Source organism: Xenopus laevis, chromosome 1L (genome assembly GCF_017654675.1).
Source record: "Xenopus laevis strain J_2021 chromosome 1L, Xenopus_laevis_v10.1, whole genome shotgun sequence".
In the NCBI taxonomy this organism is placed as follows: Eukaryota; Metazoa; Chordata; class Amphibia; order Anura; family Pipidae; genus Xenopus; species Xenopus laevis.
In genome coordinates, this window is record NC_054371.1 from 45,810,192 (window position 1) to 45,834,241 (window position 24,050).

Here is a 24,050-nt window from a genome sequence, read left to right on the forward strand (position 1 = left end):
TTATCATGTACTGTGTATTTTGTATTCACATTGCATTGCACCAACTTCTAAATGGGCACGGGTATTTAATGCAACTGAAATGCATGTCTCTGGTTTGCATTCTTAGAAAATCCACTCTCTGCATTATACAATATGTGTTCTATAATTAATGACATGTCTGCTCTCATTGTTTTAGATCCAAGGAGGGAAACTGCAGTACAAATTTGATTGTGGCAGTGGACCTGGAATAGTGTCGGTTCAGAGCATCCATGTCAATGATGGTCAGTGGCACACTGTGTCTTTGGAGGTGGATGGAAACTATGCCAGGCTGGTACTGGATCGCGTGCACACAGCATCTGGAACAGCCCCCGGAACACTCAGAACACTCAATCTGGATAACCATGTGTTCTTTGGTGGCCACATGCGCCAGCAAGGTTCCAAACATGGAAGAAACCTGCCAGTTACTAATGGATTCAGAGGATGCATGGACGCTGTCTTACTGAATGGCCAAGAGTTGCCTCTCAATAGCAAATCAAAGAATAATGTACATATTGAAGAGTCTGTGGATATATCTTCTGGATGTTCCCTTTCTGCTGCAGATGTCTGCTCGGCCAATCCTTGTCAAAATGGTGGCACGTGTTCCCCACTGTCAAATGGAGGTGAGTACTCCACAAAAGAAGTGCCATACTTGTATTCTGGTAGCTCTGTACAACACAGTCTTAATCAGGAACAGGCAGCTTCAGTCAACACAGATGTTCTGAGCAGTAAATCTGGCAATGGGATATTGATATCGAGATTCCATTGTTAACAATTACACATGAATAAGATTTAGCAAGGAATACCATTTCTTTCATCAGTTTGATAAAAGATAATTGGAGTGAATTGATTCTTCTGTTCAGGGTCTTCAAATCTGGAATGATTATGTTTATTCTTCTGTCTTGCAGGATACTATTGCAAATGTTCATCATTATTCATGGGCACCCACTGTGATATTAGCATGAATCCTTGTGCCTCAAACCCTTGCCTTTATGGTGGCACCTGCATTGTCGTCAAAGATGATTTTATGTGTCATTGTAGAGGGGACTATACTGGCCCAAGGTAAGATCATAAAGAGAGATTTTATTTTCATTATGTTCCAACAAAACTTAAAAATGGCTGTTGATTCTCGCTTTGGCAGTCTTTGGAGTGTTCGGCAGTGGCAAATAATTTTTTTTGAAATATAAAAACAAAACTACAATGACAGTTCTCGTGTTCAGCAACAAATCACTGAAGCTATGTAGAATCATGATTATTGTGGTAATACACAAATAACTAATAAGTATGTTATTGGCTGCTGCTCTGGGTCACCTTTGCATTAACTTTCTCAATATGTTAAAGATTATGGGGCACATTTACTTATGTGCAAATTTCTGCTTCAGAAGTCTCTGCCAGACTTCACGCAACTACGTCAGACGTTATTTAGTGAGCAATACGCATATTCATCAAAATGCGCAATTACGTCTCGGCAAGAGCCGAGTACTTTCGTTGGCTTGGAAATTTCCTAACGAATTTTGTCTTGTGTTACTTCCTTCCTAATCAAATTTTGTTACGCTTACATCAATTTAAATTCAGTGGGTATATGAAAGTCGTCTGTATGTATTTATTAGGGATGTTGGTGAAAATGCTGGAAGTGGCCACTTCTTTTTAAAAATGTCCAAGGAAGCAAAAGAAAGACAGAGATCCTCTATTGTCCTAGACATGAGCCCACCATAAAACAAATGTCATGAGCTTCAAATGTTAAAAAAAAGTATAAATAAGATATGTTTAACAGTTACAATTTATAAACATAATCCCACATTAAATATGAAAAACACCAGTGTTTTGACTTTTTTGGAATACAAGATATGATGTCACTGACATAATAATGTTGAGGATGCAGCTTCATTGTATTCAGTCACCAGAATAGATTTTGGTGAAAAGGGTAACAAATTGAGATTTTCACACTTTGATAAGTTCTCTAGCAAAAAGGTAATTCGCTAGTGAAGTGTGTTGCTTGTCTTTTAGTAAGCAGGCGATGTCGCTGCGAATTGTCTTTTTAGCAAAAATTGGCGAGAAAAACATTCACTCTTTAGTAAATGTGCCCCTATGATGTTAATTGTTCTATTCCAGGTGTCAGTTTGGTCCGTATTGCAAGGATAACCCATGTAAGAATAGCGGCAAATGCATTGACAGTTTAGACGGACCTGTGTGTGAATGCGAACCAGGTTTCCATGGGGATAGGTAAGTATATTTTCTTTCAAATTAGGGATGCCACTGATGTGGTATATAGGGATACACCCAGCACCCCCCCCCCCATTCCTATAATGGGATTCAGGGGAAGGTTGTTCAACAACATATGGAGAGTCCATATTATTATTATTTGAATATCATAAATATAATTTATTATTTGTCTGACATGTTACTTACCTATCATTAATAGCCACATTTTTAAAACTTGATGGCCGTGTGTCTTTTTTCAACCTAACTTACTATGTTACATTCTTTTTTTTATCAAAGGTGTCTTAATGATATTGATGAATGCCTGGAAAACCCCTGTCCAAATGGTGCAACGTGTGAAAACACCTACGGTTCTTACAGTTGTAACTGCAGTAACGGATATGGTGGGAAACATTGTGCCGACATCCTACCCAACAAATACGTCTCAACGTCCTGGAATATCGGCTTGGCTGAAGTTATAGGGATCATTGTCTTTATAGCGGGAACTTTCTCCGTTGTTGTCATTTTTGTTGTGTGCCGCACGTTGGCCAATAAAAAGAAGAAGAAGAAGCGGCAGTCGGAGCCAGAGGACAAACACTCTGGGGCCACGTCAGCCTTTTTACCAAGGCAATTTTTGGATCCTAAACTGAATAAGAACATCTATTCAGACATCCCACCACAAGTCCCTGTCCGACCTATTTCATACACCCCCAGTATTCCAAGTGATTCTAGAAACAACCTGGACAGAAATTCTTTTGAAGGGTCTACTATTCCAGAACACCCTGAGTTTAGCACATTCAATCCAGACTCTGTTCATGGACACAGAAAAGCTGTTGCAGTTTGCAGTGTAGCTCCTAACCTTCCACCTCCTCCTCCATCCAACTCCCCATCAGACAGTGACTCTATACAAAAGCCCAGTTGGGACTATGACTATGATGGTAAGCAAACTTTGCTCATCTCAGTCTGTGCAGTAAAATCAATATTCATCTTTTTAATCCCCAGATTATATTAATAATTATAGAAAATAACTTTTTTATATTGCGTAAGGGCTTCTTCATGGGAAATCATAAATTATTGTAAATTAATGGGATGGGGCATTAAAAACGAATTAATGGAATGAGGCATTCTCATCTCCCACTGGTCTAGTGCTGTCAAACAAACCTAGATACTAATTTAGAGGGGTTGGGGTATACAGACCTATGATCATGGCAAACATTCATTATTATTAGAATTCATTTTTCTTTGTTGTCCAGACATTGGCACTGGCAAACACATTGAACTGGAGACTTGACTGATGATGAACATGTAGGGGCCTATTTATCATGCTGTGTAAAACGAAATTTGCCAGAAACATTGTGTAAAAAGCGGTGTAAAAGAAATGGCGAACTTATCAAAGTGTGTGATATTTTACACCATGCGAACGGCAGATTTTCCAGTGTTATTTTATGCGGCTTCAGACGTTTGTAAGTAAGTTCTGCCGCAAGTTGCTGAAAGAAAAATTGACACCGGTTTTTATGGCAACTTATTCTACCATTGTTTACACCACATAATAAATGTCCCCCCTTGGTGTATGTCCCTAAGGGGCCACTATCAGAGATGGAGCTCATTAATTGAGTGCCCTTCACACTTTGACAGAGTATGTTCTTTTATGCTTACAGCAAAGGTTGATCTTGACCCGTGTCTTTCAAAGAAGTCTTTGGATGAAAAAGCTTGTCATCTATACAATCCTCGCGAAAGTATGTCTGAAATACAGTCTCTAAGTTCCTTCCAGTCAGAGTCTTGTGATGATAATGGTATGTACTGGATCTTTCTGCAGTAGATTCTTTTCTCTTCTTCTTATTTGCATTAGGATTTTCAAGTCTCTTACAGTGCACTGTTCCAAACAAAGTACTTAAGTTTTGTCTTAAAAGGGCAGTGTTTATTTCAGGTATTGTCCCTTTAGGCTTGCATCGCAATGTAGCATTTTGATCCCTGGAATTTTATTTCTGAAGAAGGTAGTGCACAAAAATGCCACAATAGACTCAATATTTAGAGTGCATAGTGAGTATAAGGTGCAACACTATTTCTGGTGCATCGCTGTCCCATAGTACTGGTGAAAGATCATGCATAAAATATGACTATAAGGATTTTCATTCATCCAAGTCATGGTATATCTAGTATAGGTAAATCTTTTTTTTTTTAGATTTACCTATATTAGATATCATGCATAAAACAAAGTATTATTGATTTATGTATTTACTAAATTATACTTTAGCATAGGCATACACTTTGAGAGCCTAAAGGTGGCCATAGACGTAGAGATCTGCTCGTTTGGCGATGTCGCCAAACGAGCGGATCTCTCCCCGATATGCCCACGCTGAAGTGGGCGATATCGGGCTGTTCCGATCACAGACCCTATGGCCCAACGATGGGATCATAATGCATCCGATACGGGCGGGCAGATTGCGGGACCTCGGTCTGATGGCAGCTTTTATCGGCCCGTGTATGGGAGCCTTTAAGCTCCACAGGAAGACCAGCTAGATGCAATTTGGCCACACACATGGTTGTGCAGATTGTTGTGATCTGGTGGAATAGCTCACAGGCCAACAAGCCATATATCTCTTTGGCCAAACAGCTTGGCATGCATATGCTGATACAACCATACATCCATTTAATTAAATAGACCTAATGTACTTTAATTCTTCAGTTTTAGTAAAAATTATTTTGGAGCGTTTCAGCCAAGCTTGCCTAACATCTGCCTGTGAGTGGGCTGAAATGAACCAATCAGAATTGCCCAGATACATTTCTTGTCTGATGATGATCATATTTGCATGAGGAAGTGTTCATGGGCTAAATTGGTTGGACCCTCCAAGTGACCCGGTCATATAGTTGACTGCCACAAGGCTGTATTTGGGCTTCTATTGAAAAAAACAAGGGAGAGCGCTTTTCATTGCCAACTGTACTGGACCATATTTGTTGCCTGTTTTAGGTGATTCATTTGACTAAGCTGTATAAGTGTTGGGAAAGCTCTTCAGTAAGAATATGCACTCATTGTGTTCTTTTGTAACTAAAAGTTGTGTTTAAAAGTAACTGCTTTAAAGGGTTCTGTTTCCTTTCTCTCTCTTGCTGCGGGCTCAGTACCCATATGGATCAAATCACCAATGAGCGAAAGCAGAGTTTGAGATGGGGCTGATTGTAAGTTTGTTGCCATCTGTAATAAAGGAAGTCCAGTGAAAATGGCATAATGTGTTCATGTTGCAGTTTGCCTTTAATAGCATGGGCACCTGTACTGTGCCACTCGATGGCATGTTTATTCCATTTTTTATATTTCACAATATAGGGTGGTCATAATCATTTCCTTACATTTAAGTAAAAAAAATGTAGGCAATATTTTTGCAACTCCAAAATAGTGTCCAATTAAGAAAAGTACCTTTTACATAAACCAGCTAGGTATGATAGGAGCTGGAGTTCATAGCTTTTGGAGAGCAGCAGATGTATATGGTATGTCATAGAGTAGGATACACTTAAATTATATTCTTTTACTCTTAGGGGAATGTTTTCTCCTGCTTAAACCTGATATTTTTTTTAAAAGAGAATGTCTTTATGATGAATATACACCTCCCATCCTTTTATGGAGCAGCCGGAGGAACACAAGTCTTGTTCCATCTCACTGAGCTCCTAGGATGGGTCATGCATTCTGTCAGTTGTTAACATGAGGCTCTCCAACAGCTTATGGACTTCAATTCCCAGTTTCAATATATCATATCCCATTTACAAATATGTAAATTAGACTTGTCACCCAATGTGTTATACACAAACATTACCACCGACAACAACAAAGCATGATGTGATTCATGATCATATTTCATACAAGTCATGAAGCTGTTTTACATCCCTCCACCATTTCCGGCATGGAAAGGAAGTCACTTCATATTCTGGATGTTTGGCGATCTTCCTTTATTACTTATTAGTTACTGAAGTTCAGTGCTCTTTTTGTTGATGTTCTGTACTTAAGGCCCGGTGTTTGTGATGTGAAGGAAAGTTTCCACTGGTAAACAAATGTACAATGAAATAGTGACCTTTAAAATACACCCTGCATATATAAATATGGGCTAGGGTTGACAAGACACTAACTATGGTAAATGAATAATCATTCTTCCCTGGGATAATTTAAATCCTGCTAATTGGGTTTTACTTGTATGATCAGCCTGCAGTCTTTGTCTGCTGTTAGTTTACAAGCAGACTCCCAGTCTTTGGTTCTCCCCAAAAACACAGATAAACGCACCATCACATTGGGTTCATTTGTCCCTGAAAATTGTGTGTAAGGTTCTCATGTGGCCACTTCTTGTGCCACAATACTACAGGTATGGGACCTGTTATCCAGAATGCTTGGGGCCTGGGGTTTTCCAGATAACAGATCTTTATCTGTAATTTGAATCTCCACACTTTGTCTACTAGAAAATCATATTAACATTAAATAAACACATTAGGCTGGTTTTGCATCCAAAAAGGATTCATTATCTGTAATTTGAATCTCCACACTTTGTCTACTAGAAAATCATATTAACATTAAATAAACACATTAGGCTGGTTTTGCATCCAAAAAGGATTCATTATATCTCAGTTTGGATGAAGTACAAGCTACTGTTTCATTATTACAGAGAAAAAAGAAATCAATTTTACAAATTTGAATTATTTGATTAAAATGAAGTCTATGGAAGATGGCCATTCCATAATTCAGAGCTTTCTGGATAACGGGTTTCCAGATAACGGACACCTGTACATAAATTTTATAGTATAAAGGGGACCTGTGTAACCCCCTGTTGTGCAGCCCATTTACCTTCCAGCGCATTATGTAATGTTACCTGCCTGCCCAAAGGGGCATATTGAGTTATTTACTGCTGAAAGCATTTGTTTTCCAGAGTTATACTTTTCCTTAATTGGTTCTTTATATATCTGTGTGTATATTTATCTGTATTTTATTCATTGTATGTATAAAGAGATGGTAGAGATATAGTTTATATAGTATACCTGACCACAGCTGGTGTTTGGGAGGTATTTATATTATATGAGACCAATGTAGTGATTTAAACCACTTCTATGCCTTTGATCCCTACGTTAAACTATCATAAAACAGAGCAGAGATAAACGTCAAGACTATCGATCTCGACCCAGTCCAAAGGCCTCCTGTGAACATCAAGGTTCTTACCCTGCTAGTAAGAGAGCTGCCTAAAGAAGTCAGCTGCAGGGATCTGCCAGTATAGTTGCACAAAGCAAATCTCTGCTTTTATTTGAGGCACATTTACTGCTTTATAATCTGCAGAGACGCAATGCCGTTTAAATACATGTCTGTGAATGCCGAAAATATCTCTTCTCACTTCTGTATTTGCTTTCAAGGTAATTTGACGAACGAAAATTGAATGAATATTTTTAAATAAATAGAGTATATATTTTTATTGTTTTGCACATTCTGTGCCTGAAAGAACAGTTTTAAATGTATTTTTTTTTTTCATGGCATTATTAGCTTTAAACGGCATGCTTTTTTTTTTTTTTTTTGCATAAAACTGTAGGCGCAGAATATGAGCAAATTACTTACCAATGCAGAAAAGTTACCTGAAGAAAGAATTCTGTTCAGTGCATACAATAAAAAAAAGTGCTCTTGTATTTAACTATTTTAGGGGGCATATATGCAGCTGACATCTAAACAGGGTTTTTGTAAAAGTGTTTCCAAAAGAGAAAAAAACATAAAAGCTTATATTAATAGCATATGGTGGCCGGACAGCTAGGTCTTGGTTCTCAAACTCAATATCTAGAAAGGGTTTCTTTAATAAAATTTGGACTCTGAGAATGTACAATTGCCAGAAAAGCAATGCTATTTATTTTTTAGATTGTTGGACAGTAACACATGGCAGTTTATCACTTGTTTCACATTTGGCTGAAAGCATGGCAATAAAATGGGAAGAAATTACACAAACGCCATCCTTCTACATTCGTGGCTCATGCTATACAGCTAAATGGTCCGGAACAGTGCTGGGTTGTTGCAAGACACACTAAAAAGGAGGGCACCATTTTTTTCCCAATAAAGGGACACAAGGCACTAGGTAATCAGAGCACCTTGTGCTGGAATGTTTAATCTAGGGATGCACTGAATCCACTATTATGGATTCAGCCAAACCCCCGAATCCTTTGAGAAAGATTCGGCCAAATACCGAACCAAATCCTAATTTGCTTATGCTAATTAGGGGTGGAAAGGGGAAAACATTTTGTACTTCCTTGTTTTTGGTGACAAAAAGTCACACGATTTCCCTCCTAGCCCCTAATTTGCATATGGGCAGAAGGATGGGGCCGAATCCTGCTGACAAAAGGCCAAATCCGGCCCGAATCCCGAACCGAATCCTGGATTCGGTGCATCCCTAGTTTAATCCTGTGCAGGGAGCAGTTGGTATTTGCAGCAGGTGCAATTGTTTCATGTATGGGCTCTAACAGATGCAATACTGTCCCCAACAGCACTCCGCCACTTGCACCTGTTGTAAATGAGCCCTAAGGTGTTTTTATTGTTAATGTCTGTTCTTTATTGCTAAGCGTAATTAAATCAAGCTGACGAAGTGCAGCAAGGGAAATAATGGCATTTTGATGTGTACAGAAGACGATAATGACAGTCCTTTCTCTCGTTCATCAGAATATTTAGATGCTGTTATATGCCGATAGGTTTATTTTAATGTGTTTTCTCTCTTGCCTTTTACAAGCTTCCATTGTGACAGTAATACACCTTGTCAATGCTGTTGTTGACTCGGTGGAAACAGAAGGTATATACATGTGTTTGTAAGTGTGTCTGTTCTGCTCTCCATGCAGCGTGCAATTAATGAATGTGCATGTCTTTGCAATTGCCACCTAATTCTTTGTACATTTAATAACCTCCGTGCCTGATATGTGCCCCATCTGTCTCCTGTGTTCCAGTGCCAGCATTGTATGATTGGAGTGTTTCATTAGGCTCATATAACTTATACTGCAAGTTTTTATTACATGTAGTGGTGGTTTATTAGCATAGAGACACTCTCCAATGAATGCCGTTTCATGTTGCATTTTCATTTTAGCTTTTATTTGATCTCAACTCAAGAATGAAGCTTACAGATGTTCTGTTTATTAGATAAGAGATGGTAAAAACCAATAAACTGGTACAAATAGCAGTCAGCTAGCACCTTAGCAGCACCATGGCATCTCCTTCACTGCCTCACCTCAACCTCTTGCATCTTGCGAGCAGAACAACTGGACTTCCCTTGGCATCTGCCCAGCGCGTCATTTATCTAAAGCAGTTGCTGCAGGAGATTCTTCCTTTCTATCTTTTTTTGTCTCCTGCTTTGGCTTTCTTGTGCTTGTCTATTTAATAGGTGTAACAAGCACAACAAAGTGGATGTAGAACAATAAATAAAGACAATAGAGAAGAACAAATCTTCCCTTCCATATGCAGAGCCAGTTCTAGTGTAGGCTATTTGTCCTGGGACTTCAATATCAGAGGGCCATTTGGAGAAGAATATGGAATGAAAGCACAGTAGACGTATTATATTGTTGTCCCTGAAAGTGTCGATGGCCTAGTTATCAGGTGACAATTGTGTAGCTTGCCATACTTGTGGGGATTCCAGCTGTCCATCATGGAAAGTCCTTGGAAACATCATTGTGAAATGGGACAGTGGTTTTAGGAGACTGACTGTAGTATTATAAGAAGTTTAAATTCAGATAACATCAGACCTTTGCCCTTGTCATATTGCCTTAGAGGGCCATTATGGCCAGAAAATATCTAACACCTTACATATTTTTATTGTCAAGTTGCTGCCCTAGGCATCCTATATTTCCTTGAGTTTCATTTTAGGTTGAAGCCCTACTCAATAGGAAGCACACACGATCTAGGGATTCCATATGTGATGTAATGAGCGAGCGTGTCATGTCATCGTAATTTACATATTTGCTGTGAATTATTACATGCCTTGTTCGTTGTGTCCTAAACATACACAAACATGTCGCATACAAGTATTTTGACTAATATGAATGCTTTTCATTTCTTTTTACTTTTTGCCTTTAAAGAGTCTTTAGCAGTTCCTGAAGTCAGGAATTCAAGAGGTGATTTCTGCATGTTGTTTTGCTGTTTATTGATACTAATAGCACTGCTTGTGTGGTATTGCTCACCTGTGGGTTTTGTATTTTTGTTGTTATTGTTATGATACGGCAGCAGGTTTTTGTTTGCGCTTATTTCCTGCAAAACTAAAGAATAATCTTGTATGTTTAAGCAGCAAGGTGGGGCAAATTTTTGCTGAGGGATGTTTTTATAAGGTGAAGGGAGTTAAAATGTAGCCCATGTATAGATATTGCAAACCAGTAACATTCCTCGGTAAGTGTGATTTTGTGGGCAAACACCTTTAGTGATAACTGATGCACTTTATAATATGATTGGAGCTGATATGATGCATATGCTACATTATTACATTATTGTTATTTTAACAATAGCCTGGTGACTTAAAGAGGTCTCCCCATTAAAGGAAAACTATACCCCCAAAATGAATACTTAAGCAACAGATAGTTTATATCAAATTGAATGACATATTAAAGAATCTTACCAAACTGGAATATATATTTACATAAATATTTCCCTTTTACATCTCTTGCCTTGAACCACCATTTTGTGACTCTATCTGTGCTGCCTCAGAGATCACCTGACCAGAAATACTACAACTCTAACTGTAACAGGAAGAAGTGAGGAAGCAAAAGGCAGAACTCTGTCTGTTAATTGGCTCGTGACCTTACATGTGGTTTCTATGTGTGCACAGTGAATCTTACGATCTCAGGGGGCGGCCCTTATTTTTTAAAATGGAAATTTTCTATTTATGATTACCCAATGGCACATACTACTTAAAAAGTATATTATTATGATAATGGTTCATTTACATGAAGCAGGGTTTTACACATGAGCTGTTTTACTCAGTATCTTTTAATAGAGACCTACATTGTTTGGGGGGTATAGTTTTCCTTTAAAAACCCTATTAGGCTAGCGCTGACCCAGCAGTTTTGTTCTGCATCTTTTCCATTTTTGCTCCCTAGGATAATGGCACGTGGATCATAAGGTCATGAGTCTGGCTTAGCATTACCATGCCATTGGCCACTGACATCCAGACCGTAGTATCCTGAACATCAACTTTTTTATTTAATTTTAAACTTGTTAAGCTTCTAGCGATTGTTCATCATTCCCTCCAATATTGTGAGGTCCAAAACACCCATACTAGGGTCAGTTTTAACAGAAGGCAGTGTACTTTTTGAGTGTGGCAGGAAATACACTCGGACACAGGGACAACAAACAAATTCAGATATTGTCCTAATCTGTATTAAAAACAGCTAAACTCTTTGCCAGGCTCCCAGTAATATACGTGTGCTGCATGTATGGGTATAGAACATCTCGGAGGTGCTTTGAAACCCAGCCAAAATCAGCACCCACAAGGGTTTATAGTTGACTTCACTGTTGGGTTTAGCTATGTTGTTTCCCATACCCATAAATGAACATATTTAATTTGGAACTATTCACTACATTACCTTAATTCACACAAAGAAATGTAGGCCAAGAATAGAGCTTATAGAAATATAATTGGGCGATGAGCTGTGCATGTTGTGTATCCAGCACTTACTGTATGCTTGTGTGTTTAGTCAAATGTACTGGAGCTTTGTATACCACTAACCTGTTAGCATGTGAAACTGTCTGAAAGTAATGTTGGTTAAATGTTTTCTCTTTAAAACAGGTTATCATTGGGATACTTCAGACTGGATGCCTAGTGTCCAACTGCCAGATATTCAGGAATATCCTCATTATGAAGTTGTTGAAGAACCAGCTCCTCACTACACAGACCCAAATGTCATTGACACCGATTATTACCCTGGAGGCTATGACATAGAGAATGACTTTCCGCCTCCCCCCGATGATTTCCCTATGACAGATGAGCTTCCACCACTACCACCAGAATACACAGAACAATATGACCCAATGCAGCCATCAAGGGAAATGCCTGTGGTTGGCAGCCTAGGTTCATCAGCGAAAAGTAGTCCGAGATATAACCTAAATAAATACCTTCCTCATCACCAATACCCAACAAGTATGTCAGAACCTCAAAGCACTACAAGTGGAGATGGCAATAGTTACAGAGAGCCTTATGCTGCTTCCTACATGTTAGGTTTTAATAGAGACTTTGAAGTCCCCATTGTGGACAACATGTCCATGTCTGGATATACTTCTGCAGCTTCATGCACTGACGTGTCTGCGGCCTGTGAGATGGAGTCAGAGGTTATGATGAGTGACTATGAGAGTGGAGATGACGGTCACTTTGAAGATGTAACAATTCCTCCTCTCGATTCCCAGCATCACACCGAAGTCTGACACTCGAAAAAAGTGCCTGGACATTTCACAATTTCAAAAATTTGATAGAGAAAATTATATCTTTCCAATATATATTTTTATTTCCTGTGCATTGCTTTTCTGTATGTTTTTTTTTTTTGCATTAGAGATTTGAGTCCGGCATGACTTCTCTGCATCATGCCGAGTCTTCTAATGTGCGTTACTATGTCATTCCTGGAGAGGCAATTAGAAAGTTCAGTGAAGGAAAGCTTTGTGATAGGCCGCGTCTAATTATTTTTTTTTTACATCCCCCCCTCCCCTTTATTTTTATACCATGAAATAATTTGCATAGGAGGAAATACCACTGCATCACAGGAGCATGAGATGTGTATTTATAAAGTCGGAAATATAATTTTAACTTTTTTTTCCTCACTTGTAAATTTCCTGTACAGTTTTGATTTTAATAGCATAAACTAGATTTTGTAGATATTTTGTGGATTTATTTTCTTTTTTTGAGCTTTAGCAATTGCCCGGTCTGCCCTTTGTACTCGTACGCAGATTGTTCAATAACCAGGGCTTCACTGTAACTCTTCTCTTCCACTGAATTATTGACTTATGGAATTTCCAGGTACGTTCCGCAAGGACCCGAGAGAGAACGTCTGACGATTCGACAAGGTCGGAAGTATGAAAATGTCTTAAAACAGAGATTCCATGTTTTAGATCTTTCTTTTTTTCCCCCCTTCTTGGAAAGTGTAATGGGGACCCACTGCATACCTGTTTAGAACCAAAATCACCATGACACAGTTTTTATGGTGTCTGTATATTTGTGATGCAATGGTCTTGTAAAGGTTTTTACTGAGAACTACCATTAGCCAGTCTTTCTTACTGACAATAAATTATTTAAAAAAAGTCTGATTATTTTCATTTCATAGGTTTTTTTTTTAACATAATCATGTTTATTATTTTTTTAAACATATTACATAGTACATTTTTACGGTTTTAATAAGCAGACGCTAGATGTCAGTCCACGTAGGTATTGTCAGCAGGAAAAAGGATATTTTGTGGGAATTTACAGCTGATCTATTGAAAGGAAAACAAGCCGCTTGTCTTCATTTAGAGTCTCCACCTATCTGGTTAAACTTGGACCATCTCGGTCAAAACTGACTGTTCAGAGCTCCGAAACCTAGATAAAACACTTCTGCAGGGTCTAATCAAACCTGATAACCACCACCTGTTATGTCATTAACCCCACCTCCTGATTCTACCAGAGCACCCCTAAACATCAACATTCCATCCTCTGGCTTTATCTCTCTGCCCTCTGAACAGCATGATTGCCCCATGTCTAGTTTTTCTAACCGTGAAAGGTGGCAAAACTATGGTTAGTTTCTTCAACCAAATGTTATTATTAGATGCTTTACCATCATCAGAACAGTACGTAGCTTACCAACTTGCACCAAAACCTTCCTTCTCTACAACTGACTGAAGTCATGTGAATCAAAGGTTTTGGATTTGGTTTGTCCGAATCTCTTTTTGCTGGATTTAGATTCAGCCAAACCAAATCCAAACACTTGGGTGGGGGGGTTCACAAAAATGTCAGTAAGGAAAATGTTATACAGGTATGGGACCTGTTATCCAGAATACTTGGGACATGGGGTTTTCCGGATAATGGATCTTTCTGTAATTTGGATCTTCATACCTTAAGTCTGCTAGAAAACCAATTAAATAAGCTGGTTTTGCTTCCAATAAGGATTACTTATATCTTAGTTTGGATCAAGTACAAGCTACTGTTTTATTATTACACAGAAAAGGGAAATAAATAAAATGGAGTCTATGGGAGACGTTCTTTCAGTAATTCTGAGCTTTCTGGATAATGGGTTTCCGGATAACTCCGGATTATTCACAGACTAATTTTCCGTCTTTGGGGTATATTTATCAAAAAGTAAAGTTAGAGGTCGCCATAGTCTTCTAGAGTGAAATTCCACCACTCTCCATTCATTTCTATAGGATTTTGAAAGGCTTATTTATAGGGATGCACCGAGTTCAGGATTTGGCCATGGATTCAGCCTTTTTCAAATCCTTCTGCCTGACCAAACCGAATCTGAATCCAAATTTGCATATGCAAATTATGGGTGGGGAGGGAAATCCTGTGACTGTCACAAAACGAGGAAGTTAAAAAAGTTTTCCCCTTCCCACCCCTAATTTGCATATGCAAATTAGGATTTGGTTCAGTATGCGGCTGAATCATTCGCAAAGGATTCAGGGGTTTGGCCAATCTAAAATAGTGGATTTGGTTCATCCCTAGTAATTTATCAAAGGATGAACTTTCACCCTTTGATAAATACGCCATTTAAAATCCCATAGAAATGAATGAAGAGAGGCGGAATTTCACTCTAGAGGACTATGGCGATCTCTAACTTCACTTTTTGATAAATATACCCCATTGTGTTTAAATTGTGTTTAAAAGTGGGCATGGCTATTTTTGTTTCATATGTAAGATCTTTTTGAGAATTAGTTGTACCCACAACATTTTCATAGAGAGTTTCTCCTCCAAAATGACTCCGGCATGATGAAAATGTTGGGAAACAATTTTGATAGGTTAATTTGACTTAAGTTTGTATAGAGAATGTTTTTTGGCACACACATAACATGTTTACAGAGCAATTACAAACTTTCTTACTGTGTGTACGACATTAACTTTTTAAAATTTGGCTGTATTATGACAAATCCATAAAACTGTAAAATACGGCGAATTTGTCGTGCTTACAACATTTTTACAATTTGACAAATGACACTTTGGGAACTCTGTGTTTACTGACACTTTTGTGAATTCCCCCCTTAGATATGTCAACGGAACACAACGATTTTTTTTCACTTAGACTTCAAACACAATGTTTGGAAGTAGAGATTCAGCATTTTCTTATAGAAGGAATGCAAGCTCTTGTATTGCGATTTCTCTCGGGTGCCTGTACATCAGATGATCTGTCGTAAGAAAGATGTTTTTAAATTATATTATTGTGATCTTCCAATATTTTGGTCACTGCCTATATTTATTAAATTATTTTTTTTATATATTTTAAGGCTGACCTTAGGAGAGCTGTATGACATACGTTGAACAATTTTGTGCCTTGCTCCATTCTTCTACTAGGGTCCATATGATGACCTTATGCACTGGGCATTTAGTTAGTTTAGAATCAACTGTGAAATTACAAAACCAATGTTGTAGTAACCCCGTATGGAGGTCTTAAAAGCATTTTAATCTGGTCAAAGTGTACACATTTTGAAACAAGAGGTATTTAGATACAAGTTTCTGATCATGAAGTTGCTAAGCCACCGATTGACGTCCTCCATTTATGCGACATCCGCACTCCCTTTTGTAACTCAAAAATGGTAAATTATTCTGTACCATATGATGATATTTTGTTCATTCATATTTTTCAAATATAGGAGGCATTATACTTTTAACAGGGACTATTTCTTTATTTTTGTTTGTTTTGGACTTGGGATAAGCTAGATAGACAAGTGTCCATCAACCCAGACTGACCATGTTACAATGTACTTAGGGACATCCTAAAAACAATATAGTGTGTTTTATCTTCATGGCATTGGTTACTCTGCCCAACGGTTGTACATTACCTCTGTTAAAAAGCTTCATGCCATCTTTACTGACTGCTTGTGTTCCCCTATGGGCTGATTATTGCTTTATAATGAAGGAACAAGCTAAACGGTGGCTTCCTATTAGTGGGCCTATCAAATAAAGAGTATAAATGACTGTATTGACAGTCCTGGGAAGCAGGGAAAATGTCAGACATTCACCCTAGTTTGTATTCCTAGCACTGTATTCATGCCAAATGTAGAGTGTTCTATACAAAGTGCTCTCGTCCTAATAACGGAAACATGCGGCACCACTTCACATCCGCTAGCTGCCACTCACAATTGACCCACTGAAACTCATTCATTGCTTTCAGAGAATTCATGTGCTACTCTGACCTAACTTGGCCTCCCTTGAATGACTGATTCCTGTAAATAAAACATTCTGAGTGGCAAAGCAACACTCTGTATGCACTCTATATAAATACATCATTAACGTATAGGGCTAAATAAGAGACTGAAACAAGCAGCAGACTTTGAATAAAACATTTTGTTCACTGAAAACTAGTGATGGGCGAACGACCCATTTCACTTTGCCTAAAATTCACGAAACTGCGAAGATTCGCCAAGATGCTTTAAAGTCTATAGGCGGCAATTTTTTTTTGGTAGCACAACAATTTTTTTCACGCATTGAAGTCTATGGGCATCATTTTTGAGGCGAAACGAGGTGAAAAATTGCACTCATCACTTCAGTGAAAACCTTACAAAGACATCATAATATGTTTCACTGTTGACAACTGAACACTTTCCCGGTTAAGGTTCACAGAAATTTGACCTCCCCTTATGTTATAGAAGAATAAAGCCCGGAAGCCTAAAAGTACATATTAAGAGAGGACATATTCCAGTACATTAAGGGCATATATTAGGCCCTATCTACTGTATTACTCAGTTTTTGTCTGTATTAGTGAAACCAAACAATTTCCAACAATTTCCTCATCTCTGTCCCTTACCCCCACTCTTACTTTGCCCTTTAACATATAACTTTCTGTCCTTCCCGCTATAATAACCTGTTGTTATATAGACTATTATAGAAATGTTGGAGGTTTTTCTTTTTTCATGTGTAGCTCTATTATCTAAAGGGGTGTTGGTCTCATTGGAAGCCCCCACTCTAGTCTTCCTGCTCATGTGAACATGGGGCAATCCTACAACTCTCATCTTGGGAGCCTCTGTTGATACAAAGGGAGGTTACAGGTATATACATATTCTGCATATTCTATCCTTTATTTGATATGAGATACGTTCATTGCATTCCTTGGTTCACTCTACTGGTATAATGGAAAAACTTCTTCAAGAACACCACCGTAATGCTGGACACCTACAGAGACTGCCAAATGGCAAATTATCTGGTTGGTCAGCCATTGCTACACAGCAGCTTGTTTATATACACAACAATATTTCTGAAGCAAACCAATTCTTGTGCACAGCAATTCTGTAAAAATCATACATTTTCAGTGTTACTGTTCCTTTAAATGGAAACTCTCAAGCTAGCAGCAACTAGACCAAGTAAAGGGAGGATCTGAAGGATCATTCTGCAGGACATTGCCAAAATATTGACCAAACACAGGTCAAATGACAATTACCATAGGCACTTATCAGTGGGACCACTAGGCAAATACATGGACACCACATTTGTCCATGTATTTGTCTCTGTGTCTCTGTGCATCAAATTTTGACAAATTTTGATTTCTGTTCAGGAAAGTATGTATGTAGTAATGGACGATTTCTCCTGGAAATATTGCTCGAATAAAAAATGTTATTTTAAAATTTTGACAATGAGCATGGTTGGGGTGTATACAAATAACTCATTCTGTAAAGCAGGTCGAATAAATGTCTGACAAACTGATATCTGGCAGGTTTGCAAACAACTGGATCTCCATGTGTATGGGCAGCTACAGCTTTGCCTGGAATTGATGTACCATTTATATCATGATTATTAGGCTGAGGTGAAAAAATAATTTCTGGAAAAAAAAACACTTCCCCTGTAGCCAGATACTTTCCAATCAAATCCGCCAGCAGAGGTGGGGGTTCCTGCAACGGCAATATCATGTGTTTTTGCAGATGTGCCTAGGGCAGCATCAGACCTAAATATGCTATTGGCTGAGAGCATTAGACCCACCATTCTGTGTGCCCTGGTCCTTTCTGTGTTTTACAGCTTCACTGAATCCAGGGCCACCATCAGGGGGGATATGGGGTACTGTTGGCCCGGGCCCGGATGTTCTGGGAAGTTAAGGGGGGCCTGGCCGTGCTGCACTTTTACTTGCGTTGCTGGGCCCCTGCCATCAGTGAGCTGCAGACTTGAGAACGGAGGGTGGCTGGAGCACAGATGGCTGCATCTTGCTTCCTGTGCTGTGATTCGCCATAAAGTGTAAGTCCCGGGAAAGCAGCAAGGGGATTGGATGGTTGAAGTTTGAACCACCCCTCTACTTTATCCAATCACCATGCGGCTTTACCGGGACTTACTTTGACTTACTTTTCACTGGCGAATCAGAGTACTGGAAACTGAAGATACCAGCATCTGCTCTCCCTGACTAAGGTAAGTGCAGTTTTCTTTTTTATTTTAACTTGTAGGGGCCCCAGGCAATTATTTGTGTTAAAAAACTTGTAGGGGCCATGGCCAATTGTTTTTTTATAAATACATTTTAGGGACCCTGCCCCTGGCCAATTTTTTTTTTTAATTTTTTTAAACTTGTAGGGGCCCTGGCCACTAATGCTTTAATATAAAAAAAACTTGTAGGGGGTCACCAAAACTTGTAGGGAGGCCCTGGGCACCAAAGTTCTTTTTTTTAACTTGTAGGGGGGCACTTAATGTTTTCGTGCTTGTGTCTTTCGTGGCCTTCATACTAATGGGTGCGGGAGAGGTGGTGACGGGAGCCCAGAAAATTTTGTTGTGCGGGGCCTCATGATTTCTGATGGCAGCCCTGACTGAATCCCTTCTGCTAGCAGTCTACTTGGCCTGAGAATGTGCTCTAATGGGCCCAGATACTGGATTCCCAGCCTGTAGATTCCCAGCTGACCAATTGCCTTTGATACTGTCACAGCAGTTTCAGTTATTTACTTGCCTTCCCCAGGGTTAAATCATTTTGCAAGAGCACTTATGTGATTATTAATTCAGCAACTATGTGCTTAGAAAATTACCTTATTTCTTATATCTGTACGTTTGGTACAACAAAGTAGCTGTTTCATAGTTGTGGATGAAAATAGGCTCCATATTAGACTCCAAGCCAATATATACATACAGAAGCTTTTTAGAAGGTAACTCCACTTAGTCACAAATATGTCATTCTCAAATATGTGTAGGGACACAAAGCGAAACCTTGACCCCACTGCTCAGGTTCGGTTCTGTTACCAAAACCCAGTGGGAGGGACATTTCCCCAATGGGATCATGTGACCAGTTCCTGTGCATAGGTTATATAATGGGAGATCTATTCTGTAAAAATGTTTGGTTTCCGCATTTGCAACCACTAGTTCAGAGTCCAAAATAGCAAAATACATGTGCTAACAACTCTATAAATGAAAAAGTACCACAGAAGAAAGAAACTGCTAAAGAGAATTATTATGTCGCACAATCTCAAGAACAAATTGAGTGTAAAATTAATGGTGTTGTGCTGGAATAAAGTGTGAACAAGGGAATCACATATTGGTGTAATTAAATATTGGTTACTTCAATCAATAATTAAATTCATATTGAGAAAGACAGAAATGAGTGTCATTATTGAGTATTGTGAAAACCAAAAATAGTTAATTCATAGTTAAAGTGCTGATAGTGTGTAAAGTGCCAGTTGTCTGGAACACAGTTCACATTCCACTAATAAATAAATAACCCAATTAAAACATAACATTTAATGGCTCCTTTAAAAACAGAAAAAATTGAGGGAAAAATTCACAAGTTAAAAACACTTAAAATTGATAGATGTATGCTGATCTGGTATATAGATTATTGGGATTACAGCATCTATAGTACATTGATATACTGGTCCCACCCAGATCTTACATCGACCTAAATGCCCTTTAGTTACACATAATATGTTGTGGGGATCACGAGAGAGTATACAGTGGTGTGAAAAACTATTTGCCCCCTTCCCGATTTCTTATTCTTTTGCATGTTTGTCACACAAAATGTTTCTGATCATCAAACACATTTAACTATTAGTCAAAGATAACACAAGTAAACACAAAATGCAGTTTTTAAATGAGGGTTTTTATTATTTAGGGAGAAAAGAAATCCAAACCTGTGTGAAAAAGTAATTGCCCCCTGAACCTAATAACTGGTTGGGCCACCCTTAGCAGCAATAACTGCAATCAAGCGTTTGCGATAACTTGCAGCGAGTCTTTTACAGCGCTCTGGAGGAATTTTGGCCCACTCATCTTTGCAGAATTGTTGTAATTCAGCTTTATTTGAGGGTTTTCTAGCATGAACCACCTTTTTAAGGTCATGCCACAACATCTCAATAGGATTCAGGTCAGGACTTTGACTAGGCCACTCCAAAGTCTTCATTTTGTTTTTCTTCAGCCATTCAGAGGTGGATTTGCTGGTGTGTTTTGGGTCATTGTCCTGCTGCAGCACCCAAGATCGCTTCAGCTTGAGTTGACGAACAGATGGCCGGACATTCTCCTTCAGGATTTTTTGGTAGACAGTAGAATTCATGGTTCCATCTATCACAGCAAGTCTTCCAGGTCCTGAAGCAGCAAAACAACCCCAGACCATCACACTACCACCACCATATTTTACTGTTGGCATGATGTTCTTTTTCTGAAATGCTGTGTTACTTTTACGCCAGATGTAACGGGACGCGCACCTTCCAAAAAGTTCAACTTTTGTCTCGTCGGTCCACAAGGTATTTTCCCAAAAGTCTTGGCAATCATTGAGATGTTTTTTAGCAAAATTGAGATGAGCCTTATTGTTCTTTTTGCTTAAAAGTGGTTTGCGCCTTGGAAATCTGCCATGCAGGCCGTTTTTGCCCAGTCTCTTTCTTATGGTGGAGTCGTGAACACTGACCTTAATTGAGGCAAGTGAGGCCTGCAGTTCTTTAGATGTTGTCCTGGGGTCTTTTGTGGCCTCTCGGATGAGTTGTCTCTGCGCTCTTGGGGTAATTTTGGTCGGCCGGCCACTCCTGGGAAGGTTCACCACTGTTCCATGTTTTGCCATTTGTGGATAATGGCTCTCACTGTGGTTCGCTGGAGTCCCAAAGCTTTAGAAATGGCTTTATAACCTTTGAAATTGAACTCGGGTGTGATAAACCACAGTTAAGTTATTTTTTAACAAGGGGGGCAATCACTTTTTCACACAGGCCCATGTAGATTTGGAGTTTTTTTTCTCCCTTAATAACGTAAACCTTCATTTAAAAACTGCATTTTGTGTTCAATTATGTTATCTTTGACTAATAGCTAACGGTTTTTGATGAGCAGAAACATTTAAGTGTGACAAACATGCAAAAGGGGGCAGCCTGGGGAGTGAGGAAAACGAAAGTATATTACATTATTTGTTTGAGGGTTGAGTGTATACAGTATATACAGTATATGAATGGGCAGTTTGACTCATGATAGCAAATTATTGACCATTTGTAAAGCCTTCTTTCTTTATATACTCTGCTTTCCTGAAATGATCATTCTTTATTTTGGCAAATAGGAGGCAGCTGATGGGAGCAGGGCCATATATTCTACTGGAGAAAATCAATTTGCTCGGTTGCTTTTGGTCAGAATGCTATTTGTATTTCCAAATATATGAAATACACACACACACACACACACATAACAATCTAGAAAAGCGTCTGCACTCTCACCAAACGAATCCTTGTGGGTGCTTTGTCATTTATCAATCATCATCATCAATCCATCAATCAATCATTAATTCCAAAATTGATGGTGTGCTGGTCCATTTTGGAGTTTTATATATCTATATATCTATAAGCAGCTAGTAAGTTGCAGGTAAAACGTATTCGTCCCTTTTATAAAATGTATAATGAAACCATAGAATTCTTAATGAATCAAATGAAAATTGAGCATAGGACTGGCCAGATATGGGATGACTTTGACGTAGTTGGCCAGCTTAAATATATTGCAATATATGGACAAACAATCCCTGTTTTGTTTAAAGGGTAAGGCATTTTTCAGTAGCAGTATGCACAAAATGTCTCTGTCTTAAATATATTGATAATGGGTTGAGTGCAGAGGAATCTTGTATTTGTCTATATATATATATATATATATATATATATATATATATATATATATATATATATATATATATATATATATATATATATATATAATATTACATTGAATACATCAATCCTAATGTTAAAGGGATACTGTCATGGGAAAATATGTTTTTTTTCAAAACGCATGAGTTAATCGTGCTGCTCCAGCAGAATTCTGCACTGAAATCCATTTTTCAAAAGAGCAAGCAGATTTTTTTATATTCAAATTTGAAATCTGACATGGGGCTAGACAAATTGTCAGTTTCCCAGCTGCCCCCAGTTATGTGACTTATGCTCTGATAAACTTCAGTCACTCTTTACTGCTGTACTGCAAATTGGAGTGATATCACCCCCTCCCTTTTCCCCCCAGCAGCCTAACAAAAAAAAATATTCAATTTTAAAATCTGACATGGGGCTAGACATATTGACAATTTCCCAGCTGTCCCAAGTCATGTGACTTGTGCTCTGATAAACTTCAATCACTCGTTACTGCTGTACTGCAAGTTAGAGTGATATCACCCCCTCCCTTCCCCCCCCCCCCAGCAGCCAAACAAAAGAACAATGGGAAGGTAACCAGATAACAGCTCCCTAACACAAGATAATCGCTGCCTGGTAGATCTAAGAACAACACTCAATAGTAAAAACCAATGTCTCACTGAGACACATTCAGTTACATTGAGAAGGAAAAACAGCAGCCTGCCAGAAAGCATTTCTCTCCTAAAGTGCAGGCACAAGTCACATGACCAGGGGCAGCTGGGAAATTGGCAAAATGTCTAGCCCCATGTCAGATTTCAAAATTGAATATAAAAAATCTGTTTGCTCTTTTGAGAAATGGATTTCAGTGCAGAATTCTGCTGGAGTAGCACTATTAACTGATGCGTTTTGAAAAAAAAACGTGTTTTTCGATGACAGGATTCCTTTAAGTAGGAGAAATAGCAGCCTGCCAGAAAGTAGTTCCATCCTAAAGTGCAGGCACAAGTCACATGACTTGGTTCAGCTGGGAAACTGACAATATGTCTAGCCCCATGTCAGATTTCAAAATTGAATATAAAAAAATCTGATTTTTTGAGAATTGGATTTTAGTACAGAATTCTGCTGGAGCAACACTATTAACTGATGTGTTTTGTAAAAAAACATGTTTTCCCATGACAGCATCCCTTTAATCAAGAGGTCACACTATTAAATCTGTATTTGCAAGGGAATCTCCAGGAGACAGTAAAGCACACGTGTCTACATTAAACCATAAAATAATACCCAGAATTATAAAGAATAAAGGTAAGATTGTGTGCTTGCTATCTGCAGAAATTCCACGAGGTGGCGCTCTACTTCCTTGCGTAAAGCTAAATGCAATTCCCCGCTGTTACCGCTAGATGTCACCCGGCGCCTGTAACTGAGCGGAACGTTAGGAGACAGCGGAGCCGGCGAGCTATAAAAGTATCGGGCTTGACACAGGTACATGCAAAGTGCAAACTTGCCAGGAGTACGACATGGCTGCGGGTCCATCACTCTCTTGCCCGCACTTCTATAGATCCGCGTTGCGCCGGGCGCCGGGCGAAAGGGGATTTTGAGATGAGGTGAAAGCGCGTGTCCTATGGGGAGAAACTGTCTCAGGAAAGCGCAAGCGGCACCCAAGAGAAAATCG

General features: G+C 38.8%; 1 protein-coding gene across 6 annotated transcripts in view; it reads left to right on the forward strand.

Annotated features, from left to right (window-relative positions):
* Positions 1–13,479, forward strand: part of LOC108719599 (protocadherin Fat 1) — a 144,477-nt gene extending 130,998 nt beyond the window's left edge. For 2 of the 6 annotated variants that reach the window (XM_041589045.1, XM_041589041.1), the window contains exons 22-29: positions 176–638; positions 924–1,077; positions 2,128–2,238; positions 2,515–3,152; positions 3,873–4,007; positions 8,940–8,999; positions 10,273–10,308; positions 11,973–13,479. In XM_041589045.1, coding sequence (XP_041444979.1) covers positions 176–638; positions 924–1,077; positions 2,128–2,238; positions 2,515–3,152; positions 3,873–4,007; positions 8,940–8,999; positions 10,273–10,308; positions 11,973–12,604 — 2,229 coding nt within the window. In that variant the 3' untranslated portion in view covers positions 12,605–13,479. Of the gene's footprint in view, positions 1–175; positions 639–923; positions 1,078–2,127; positions 2,239–2,514; positions 3,153–3,872; positions 4,008–5,331; positions 5,389–8,939; positions 9,000–10,272; positions 10,309–11,972 lie in introns of those variants that run through there. The other 4 variants (XR_005966765.1, XM_041589042.1, XM_041589043.1 and 1 more) reach the window with 4 other exon arrangements.
* The last annotated feature ends 10,571 nt before the right edge of the window (positions 13,480–24,050 follow it).